This window comes from Phacochoerus africanus, chromosome 6 (genome assembly GCF_016906955.1).
Source record: "Phacochoerus africanus isolate WHEZ1 chromosome 6, ROS_Pafr_v1, whole genome shotgun sequence".
Classification (NCBI taxonomy): domain Eukaryota; kingdom Metazoa; phylum Chordata; class Mammalia; order Artiodactyla; family Suidae; genus Phacochoerus; species Phacochoerus africanus.
The window spans coordinates 90,260,908-90,271,194 of record NC_062549.1 but is presented as its reverse complement, the minus strand read 5'-3'; the positions used below and the strand labels follow the sequence as shown (position 1 = coordinate 90,271,194).

Here is a 10,287-nt window from a genome sequence, read left to right as displayed (position 1 = left end):
AATATCTACCAGGCATTCAAGTGAGAAGTCTTCAAGCAGCTGGTAAAGGATGGATTTTAATAGTTAAGTGAATTAGAGATATTAATTTGGGAGTCATCTTCCTGTAGATGGCATTTAAATTTACTGACCAAGGTGAGTCATCACTGGAATGAAAATAAATAGAAAAGATAAATGTTCTAGGAATTTAGCTTTGGGGAGATCTAGTGTTAAATGGGAAAAGAGATAAGAACAAACCAGTAAGGGAGACTAAGGGGTGATTAGTAGGTGAGAAGAAAATCATGAGAGGATGGTATCCTGGAAGATGATTGAAGAAATGTTACATGAAGAAAGGAGAGAATGACCATCAAGTGTGTCTGATAGGTCAAGAAAGTTGAGGACTGAGTGTTTCAATGGGTCAAGAAAAATAGGAATTTCACTGTAAAAAGGAGAGGTAGCTAGAGAGAGATGTGGGATAAAGAGAGTTTGTTTTGTTTATTAGAATAATAACAACACATTTGTAATCTGATGGGATGATCCAGTGGAAATTAGATTTATTAAAACAGAAAGAGAAAGAGAAGAATTTCTGGACCATTGTCCTTAAGTAGGTGAGAGGAAATGAGTTCTATTTCATGAGTAGCAGAACAGTCCCTTGCCAGACACAGTTAAATTCATCCACAGCAACAGGAGGGAAGATAGAGTAGGGTACAGTTGTAGGTAAGTAAATAAATGTTACAGTGGTAGCAAATGGAAAAACCCTTCAGATTGTTTCTTTTCTTTCTTTTTCTTTCTTTCTTTCTTTCTTTCTTTCTTTCTTTCTTTCTTTCTTTCTTTCTTTCTTTCTTTCTTTCTTTCTTTCTTTCTTGCTTTCTTTCTTTCTTGCTTGCTTGCTTTCTTGCTTGCTTTTTTTTTTTTTGCTGTGCCCAGAGCATGCATAAGTTCTGAGGCCAAGGATCGAACTCTTGCCACAGCAGTGACCCAAACTGCTGTAGCGACAATGTCAGACCCTTAACCCACAGGGTTAAGCTACAGGGGGACTCCTTTTTTATTTTTCTTAATGAGGAAAATGAGAGTGAGAGGACAAGTGAAGAAGAACTGGAAGATTGGTGCCTCCTATTATTTCCCTGCTCTCATCTTCCAGTTGTTTAGGGGAGTAAGAGAATGAGCAAGGGAAATAAAATCAACTGCCTGGCAGCATTGAAGTCAGGGTTCTTAAACTCAAGTGAGACTAATCATAGCAAGGTTGCATACTTTTCTCCACTACCTTTAGTTGTGCAAATTCAAGCATGAAAGAGCCCAAGAATTGGATTTAACTAGTGCTGATTTTTTTTTTGGCCAGGCAAGTACAACACAAAACAGAACAAGGAAGTTGAAGGTGTAAGGGGAGAACTGGAGATGATAACTGAATATGAAATTTAAACTGGGTAAGAAGGGGAGTTCCCCTTGTGGCTCAGCAGAAACAAATCTGACTAGTATCCATGAGGACACAGGTTCAATCCCTGGCCTCACTTAGTGGATTAAGGATCTGGTGCTGCTGTGGCTGTGGTATAGGCCGGAGGCTGCAGCTCCGATTCGACCTCTAGCCTGGAAACCTCCACATGCTGCAGGCATGGCCCTAAACACTAACAACAACAACAACAACAAAACTGGATAAGTAGGAAATTGATAACATGAGGGACATGAGGGATAGTGAAAAGTGATTGAATCAATGGACTGTGGATCAGGGGGTGAGGTTAAAGGATTGTTGGAGTTGGGGTAAAAGAGTGAGTGAAATGGACAGATAGAAGGTGGTGATTAGAGAGAGTGGAATGCTTAGAATTAAGTAATAGAAGGATTGTAGCTTTTGGTACTAGTGTATGACTACAAGAAATACCCAGTCAGTAGAATCTAGGGATATAAGTCTATTTATGAGATAAGAATCATAAGAGAAGCCAAGCCAAGGAGAGGTAAGGAGAAGCTAGAAAGACAGAGAATACTAGGATGGTGCAAATGAAAGGCTAAAGGAGTGAAAGAAGTGAGTACAAAATAATTGGAGGAAGGGAGGTCAAAGATCTGAAAAGCAAGGCTAATGCCAGGACCATCTATATGGATGGAATTATGAAAGTAGTAGAACTGAAGAATGTATGAGTCAGCCAGGAGCTAACTCTTCAGGGAGGAAGGGGCAGTGACTCTACAGGTGACTATAACAGGAGTAGTGATGTTACAGTCTTACAACATGCGATTCAAAGCTAAAATTGCTCGTCTTATGGTCATGCATGACTTCCTACTTACCAAAAAATTTACCTTAAGTTTTCTGAAGAATTTATCATCACTTCCACATTCTCGAACTTCTCTTTTCTTGAAATTGTGTGACCTTGATATCTCTTGTTTCTCCTTTCTTTCTGTCAATTCCCTTTGCTGTCATCTCTTGATCTCCTTCTCAGTGGGGTTACTCCCTATATGTCATTTTTTCTTCTCACTGTACCCCCACCCCCTGGGTGATCTCACCAATCTCATTTCTTTAGCTGCCACCCAAATGCATGTGGATCTCAAATCTGAAGCTCCAGCCCCTACTATGCTCCCTTGCTTGGTCTTGTATTTCTGACTACCTGCTGAATAGCACTTGGATGTGCTTTAAGCAGCTTAATTTCATTCAAGACTGAATTAATTATCTTCTTCTTCAAAAATTATTTTGACTGAATTATCTTCTGTCACTTCATGTTTGAATTTCAATCACTAAGATACATTTGACTCATCATAGTCAAATTCCTCTTCTTCATCTTCCAAATGTAGTCAAGTTAGCAATTCCTATGGATTATATTTCTCTGCTGTGAATTCTATATCTGAATTGTCAACATTGATTACATTGAATTCTTTGACTCCTTCAAACCTATATATGTATAACAAAACATTGATGAAGAAAAACACAGAGGTGTTGCCCTAGTCTTATGGATATTTAGAAAATACAGTTTATCATAGATGCTCTATTTCTGTAATACAGGAAGACACCTAGAAGGAAGACGGAATGGGTGTTGAATGTCAACCCACTACCTTGATATATCAGTCATGTGGTTTCCCAAAAGAGTGCATATTCATGATTGAGAATTCTTCCATTTTTTGTGTATCCACAGCAGATAATAAGTTTTTGTTGCATTTTTATTATTTGCAAGTTAAATAATGAAAAACAAACAAAAAAATCACTACCTCAGAGAAGGCTTCCTTGAAAACCCTAATGAGGTAGGATTTTCTTCATTATTCTCTGATTGTTCCTTCACTAGTTTACCAAATACTTAGAGTAGCTGTTTTGTATCGGGCACTATTCTGAGTGACAGGAATACAGCAAAGAAAAAGGACAATTGACATTGAATGCAGGATCTGGTGGGGCAGCCAGTTAAGAAACTTGTATGGAAATAATGTGTTTTCCAATAGTGACTCATACTATAAGAAAATAGAGAATAACATGATGTTATAAATGGTGGTGGGGAGGCTGGGAGCAGTTTAGTTGAAATATGAATGATGGGAAGAAGCTAGGCACACAAGCACCCTCGGGAAGAGATCTCTACCAAGAGAGAACAGCAAGTGTAAAGACCCTGAGGTGTACAAGCTTGGCATGTTCGAAGATGCTGTCAATATCTCTGAAGTCCTCCTTCCAAGCACTTGTCACAGGTTGTAATCATATACTTATGTGTGTTTACCTATTTTTTTTTCTTTTTTGGCTGCCCTGTGACATATGGAGTTCCCAGGCCAGGGATCAGATCTGAACCACAGTTTCAACCTAAACTGCAGCTGTGGCAACACTCGATCCTTAACCCATTGTGCCTGGCCTGGGAATCAAAGCTGTGTCCTGGCACTCCCAAGATGCTGCTTATCCTGTTGCACTGCAGCAACTCTCCTGTTTACCTATTTGGATCTATTATGTATTTGCTCATTGTCTGTTTTTTAAAAAATTTTTATCAGAATATAGTTGACTTATAAAGTTGTGTTAATTTCACGTGTACAGCAAAGTAAATCAGTTGTTGCTTATTGTCTGTTATTCCCATGGTTTTTGAGGACCAAGTCTGTGTTTATCTTTTTTTTTTCTTTTTCTTTTTGGGTCTGCAACTGTGATATATGGAATTTCCCAGGCTAGGGGTCAAATTGGAGCTGTAGCTCCCAGCCAACACCACAGCCACGTTAACACTATATCCAAGTGCATTTGAGACCTATGCTGCAGATTGCAGCAATGATTCTTAACCCACTGAACCACAATGGGAATGCCCTGTCCAATTGTTCTTAACCCCTTGGCTGCTCTTTAGAACCACCTGAGGAGATTTTAAGACTACCAGTGCCCAGAAATACTGATTTGACTGGGCTAGGCTGAGACTCAGGCAGTGATTCCCAGTCTCCTTAACAGGAGAAATATTCATTCTTGCACTCTCCAAGGGGGTAGTCTTCAAGAGGAAATTAACCTTCTCAGTGAGGTTATGTGTTCATCTTCAGGTACTTTAAGAGAAAGCTGATAGCATCCTTATGGATTTGAGAAACTAAACTCAAGTTGAAAAAGCTCCAATCTTCTTCCCTTTCTTATCCATGGAGCATTGCCCATTCGTCTGCTTCCCTCAGAGACAGCAGATTAGGATGGGAAGAAAATGATCCCAGTCCAGCAGGTGCCAGAGGAAAGGACACCATGATGGCAGTGTTGCAGGGGTGGCGAGTGGCCTGTAATGAATTCTCTTGACATAGTTTCTTAAATTCTAAACCAGAAATCACAAACTGGCAGCTGGAGATCAGGAACCTATATACAGAGGTTTGGCCTCCATGGTGCTTTTTGTAAAAAAAATTGGTAACATGAGCAATTGGGACAATTCACCTAGAGATCCTGATTTTTATTTTTCTTTAAAAATGTTTTCCAGGGAGATCCTTTGTGGTGCAGTGAGTTAAGGGTCCAGCATTGTCACTGCAGCAGCTTGGGTTGGCTTTGATCTCTGATCCAGGAATTTCCACATGCCACAGGAGCAACCAAAAAGAAAAAAAAAAAGTTTTCCCGGTATGTCTGACCACACTGGGACCACTTTTATACAGAGTAACAATTACCTGTTCTGAGCAGCATTTGTCCTATTCTAAATGGAGCTTGTACCCTACACTTCATCCCCTGGTCTGCCCTGCCTGCTTCATTCATTTATTACATCTGCCTGATACCTATAAATGTTTACATTTCCAACTGATAGCTCAAGCCCCACCTCAAGCTTTGTCCCACCTCTTGTTGGTCCAAGGAGCAAATTAGCTAGAACCAAAATAACAATGCCCTATCTCCCTTGCCCACTCCCCAGCCCACCCCCAAACCAATGCTTGGACCCTGTGTAGCTTTGGAACATTCACCTAAAGCTTTTAGTAAAGAACCACTCAACTGTTCCTTCAGGATCCAGTGTATATACTGCCATGGGGAAGACTGTGTAGATGGATGCAGAACAGAGAGAAGGAAACCCGGTTCCAGAGCCACTAGACAGACATCTCATCCTGTATTTCAAGGTAATGAGAAGAGACCTCTTACCTAGAGAGGGAGGAAATATTACCCCTTGACTTTCCTCTTTCCAGAGGTAAGCTAAAGATACTTCCTGTACGAACGAAGGACAGGGACACTCTCCCGACCTTTTACTACCAGATTTCTAGAATGAATGGCTTACACCCAAAGCTTTCACTTCCTCCTACCTAGCCCCACCACTCTTCTGATGCTGAAATCTCTCTCTCCTTTTTTTTTTTTTTTGGTCACTTTTAGGGGCACACCTGAGGCACATGGAAGTTCCCATGCTAGGGGTCGAATCGGAGCTGTAGCTTCTGGTCTCCATCACAGCCACAGCAACGCAGGATCTGAGCTGCATCTGTGACCTACACCACAGCTGACAGCAACGCCAGATCCTTGACCCACTGAGAGAGGCCAGGGATTGAAACTGCGTCCTCATGGATGCTAGTCAGATTCGTTTCCACTGAGCCACGATGGGAACTCCCTGATACTGAAGTCTTAAAGGCATCAATGTCCGGATCCAGGGGTCTTTACTCTGCATTCTGGTATTTGCAGCAAACTTGACATTTCAGAATCCTCTTAAAGTTTTCCTTCATTTAGCTTTCATTATGTTGCACCATCCTTGTCTTCTTTCTCATCTTTCTGGCTCTTCCTTACTTACCTCTATTAAATTGGCTTCTCTTAGGATTCCTGTCCCATAAATAGGATTGTTTCCTTAGATTCTGCTGACTGGAGGCTTCCTGGATGTCCCATAATCACCTTAAATTCTACTTTTCTCTCTCCCTTCACTGAATATGATTAATTCTTTTAATAACCCAAGGAAAGGAAAATATACCTATCAAAGCCCCTCTCAGGGCCTGATAATCCAAATCAAAGGTGATTTCATGGCAATTTAAGGCAAAGGGAAAAGTAACTTTAACATCAAACTTTTTAGAACATATATTTTCAAGGGTACAGGAGAAGAGCCTGCTATGATAATGGACAGAATAAGTAGTTTGAAAAGGTCAAAATTATAATTTTTAATTTAGAAAACAGTACCTCTTCAACAACTAATCTTACAGATAATTTTATTTATTAAGTAGCTGTTATTTATTCACTCATTTAGTAAACACTTAACTACTCACTGTGAGCCAGGTGCTAAGTATGGACCTTTAACAAGATAAACACTGGAGTTCCCATTGTGGCTCAGCAGTAACAAATCTGACTAGTATCCATGAGCATGTGTGTTTGATCCCTGGCGTTGCCTTGTGTTGCGATGTAGGTTGAAGACACGGTTCTGATCTGGTGTTGCTGTGGCTGTGGTGTAGGCTGGCAGCTGCAGATCTGACCCAACCCCTAGCCTGGGAACTTCCATGTGTAGCAGGTGTGATCCTAAACAAAAAAAAAAAAACAAAAAAAAAAAAGAGAGAGAGAGAGAGAGACAAAAAAATTAAAAATAGAACTACCATATAATCCAGCAATTCCACTTCTGAGTAAATAAAAGGACATGAAATTCATAGATGAACAAGGAGGACATTATGTTAGGAGAAATAATCCAGACCCATAAGACCAACTACATAATTCTGTTTATACAAGGAATCTAAAAAGGTTAAACATATAGAAGCAGAGAATAGAAAGGTGGTTACCAAGGAACAGGAGGACGGGGAATAGGGAAGATGGAATAGGGAAGGTGTTGGTCAAAGGATATGAAGTTTCAGTTATGCAAGAAGAATAAGCCCTGGCGATCTTACGCTAGGCAAGGCATAGTGTCTAGAATTAACAATACTGTATTATATACTTAAAAGTTTAAGAGGGTAGATCTTTTGTTATGTGTTCTTGTCATGCAAGAAAATTAAAAATCAAAAAAATGAAGAAGGTGGAGGAAACTTTTGGAGGTGATGGATATGTTTAAAGCATTGATCGTTATCATAGTTTCATGACCATACACTTACCTCCAAACTCATCAAGTGGCATGCTTGAGGATGTACAGCTTTTTGTACATCAACTATTCCTCAATAAAGTGGTTTTTTAAATAAAAAAAATACTTCAAGCCCCCCCCCCAAAAAAAAAATCAGAGACTTCATTCCAGGGGAAAAGGAAGATTATTTTTCACATGTGGTAAAAGAATGGAATTAGAAAATTTGAGCAGAGAAAGGTAGGATGTAATGTGGAAGTGGGATACACAGATAATGTGTATTTTTCCCTTTTTTATTGTGTCGAAGGCATGTGAGAAGATTCTGTCAGTTCAAGAGAATATAATTTAATAATAATAACAACAAGGAGAACACAACAACAATGATGGCTAACATTCATTGAGCTCTTTCACGTGCTAAGCACTGTGCTAAGGGGTCCAAGTTCTTTACTTTACTTTTTTCTTCTTATTCTTAGGGCCACACCTGAGGCATCAGGAGGTTCCCAGGATAGGGGTTGAATCGGAGCTGTAGCTGCCTGCCTATGCCAAAGCCATGTGGATCCAAGCCATGTCTGCAACCTACACCACAGCTCAATGCAATACCAGATCCCTGACGCACAGAGCGAGGCCAGGGATCCAACCTGCTTCCTTATGTATACTGGTTGGATTCATTTCTGCTGCGCCATGATGGGAACTCCTCCAAGTGCTTTACTTAATTCCAAGTGTTTTACTTAACTCTCAAGGACTTCCTGTTCTAGCTCAGCAGGTTAAGAACCCACCATAGTGTCCATGAGGATTCGGGTTAGATCCCTGGCCTCACTCAGTGGGTTGAGGATCCAGTGACCCTTAGCTTGGGAACTTCCCTATGTTGCTGGTGTGGTTGTAAAAAGAAAAAAAAAAAAACAAGCCCTCCATTACACACACATTTTATTTATTTATTTGTTTATCAAAAATATTTACTGAGGTGTTCTTGCTGTGGTGCAGTGGCTTAAGCATCCCAGCAGCTGAGGTTGTTGCAGGGGGGCTCGGGTTCCATCCCCAGCCTGGCACAGTGGATTAAAGGATCCAGTGTTGCCCCAGCTGTGGCTCAGGTTCACTCCCTGGTCCAAGAACTTCCAAATGTCGAAGGTGTAGCCATTAAAAAAAAATTACTGAACATTCGCTATGTGTTAGATACTCTGCTAGATGCTGGGGATACAGTGATAAACAAAATTGTCATGCTTTCTATTCCTAAAGAGCTTATGGTATAGTAGAGAAAGAGACATTAAACAAATAAAAATAAATATTTAATGACATATGATAAAGTCATTTCAGATAGAGAGGTCTAGGAAGGTCTCTCTTAGAAGGTGACATATGTAAGATGAGACCTAAAGAATAGGAACTGGACAGGCAGAAGAAGGGCCTTGAGGAAGATGTAAATAACTCTAACATAGCAAAATGTTTCCTCTAATAGGGGAGCTGAAAGGAGACTGGGGAGTCTAAATAAGGATAGTGGGGGGTGGAGTTCCCTGGTGGCCTGGGTTAAGGATCCAGCTTGGCCACTGCTGTAACTTGGGTCACTGTTTTGGCACTGGTTTGATCTCTGGCCCAGGATCTTCTCCATGCCAGGCATGGTCCAAAAACCAAAAAAACAAAAACAAAAACAAAAACACCCCTTAAAACAACAACAAACAAACAAACAAAGGCAGGGTGGGGGGAGTGATACTAGCTGGGGCTGGAGATAGATGGGCTAGACCCTCCAGAACCATGTAGACTCAAGTTTTAATCTGAGTGTACTGGAAAGTCTTGCAGAATTTTAAGCAGACAAGTGAAGGATTCAATTTTTTTTTAATTTTATTTTTTAGGGCCACACCCACGGTGTATGAAAGCTCCCAGGCTAGGGGTTGAATTGGAGCTGTGACTGCCAGCCTATGCCACAGCAATGCAGGATCTGAGTCACGTCTGCAACCTACACCACAGCTCACAGTAGCACTGGATCCCTGACCTACTGATCAGGGCCAGGGATTGAACCCGTGTCCTCATGGATACTAGTCAGGTTCATTACCTCTGAGCCACAACAGGAACTCCAAGGATCCGATTTATATTAAAAATATTACTTTAGCTGTATCGTAGAGCCTTGATTGGAGGGAACCAAGAGCAAAAGTTGTAGAGAGTTGCTTGGCGCTTATTGTAGCAGTCCAGGTTGTGAGGATGCTGCCTGTATATACAACTTGGTTGAAGATGTGCAGAAAAGTGGAGAGGTCCACTAGTTGGAGGTAGAGTCCAAAGGGCTTGGTTATAGAGAAGTTGAAACCTTGGTTCCCGGTGTGAGTAACAGGGCTGATGTACTACTACCCTCCTTTTTCAGTCTAGGAGACCAGAGCTCCAAGAGGTTAGTAACATGTCCCCTGAGGCGTGTCTAGTAAATGACACACGAGGATGTATGAGAACATGGGCCTGGTTAACTCCAGAGAAAACACACGTAAACAACACACAGTACTCTCTCCCAGGAGAATCACAATCCTGCTGCTTTCTAAAAGGACAGAGGTGGTTGTCTTCTGAATTGTAATCTCTCTGCCAATCGTGACTCCATTCGATGAGTTACCAAAGAGAAAGTCAATATCTGGGCATGGTTTCTGCTGTATGTCCTGGAGCAGATTAGAAAATGTTATCTGGGTCATATGCTGGAAATGATGTTATTCCCTACATATTTGACCTCAGTAAGTAGGTTCAAATCTGAAGGAGTGGGAGCGATACTCCTAGATATTCAAATTCTGTTGCCAGGCAGAAACCAAGCTCTGTCCTTTCTCATGGGATCAGGAGAAGATGTGTCGTTCCTGAATTCTTTGGAGGCCTTTTAGCACCTTACGTGACATTGTGGAGGGCAGCTGGCCTGGGTTCAGAGGGCTTTCTGTAATAGGAAAAGGAGAAAAATAAACTAGGTCAATAGGGACCAGCGCTT

General features: G+C 41.0%; 1 protein-coding gene across 5 annotated transcripts in view; it reads right to left on the bottom strand.

Annotated features, from left to right (window-relative positions):
- Window positions 1-9,157: 9,157 nt before the first annotated feature.
- The window catches only part of SLAMF6 (SLAM family member 6), a 34,726-nt gene continuing 33,596 nt past the window's right edge, over window positions 9,158-10,287 (bottom strand). For 3 of the 5 annotated variants that reach the window (XM_047784158.1, XM_047784151.1, XM_047784152.1), the window contains one exon: window positions 9,371-10,236. In XM_047784158.1, the coding sequence (XP_047640114.1) occupies window positions 10,225-10,236 (12 nt within the window). In that variant the 3' untranslated portion in view covers window positions 9,371-10,224. Of the gene's footprint in view, window positions 10,237-10,287 lie in introns of all 5 variants that reach the window. The other 2 variants (XM_047784153.1, XR_007135479.1) reach the window with 2 other exon arrangements.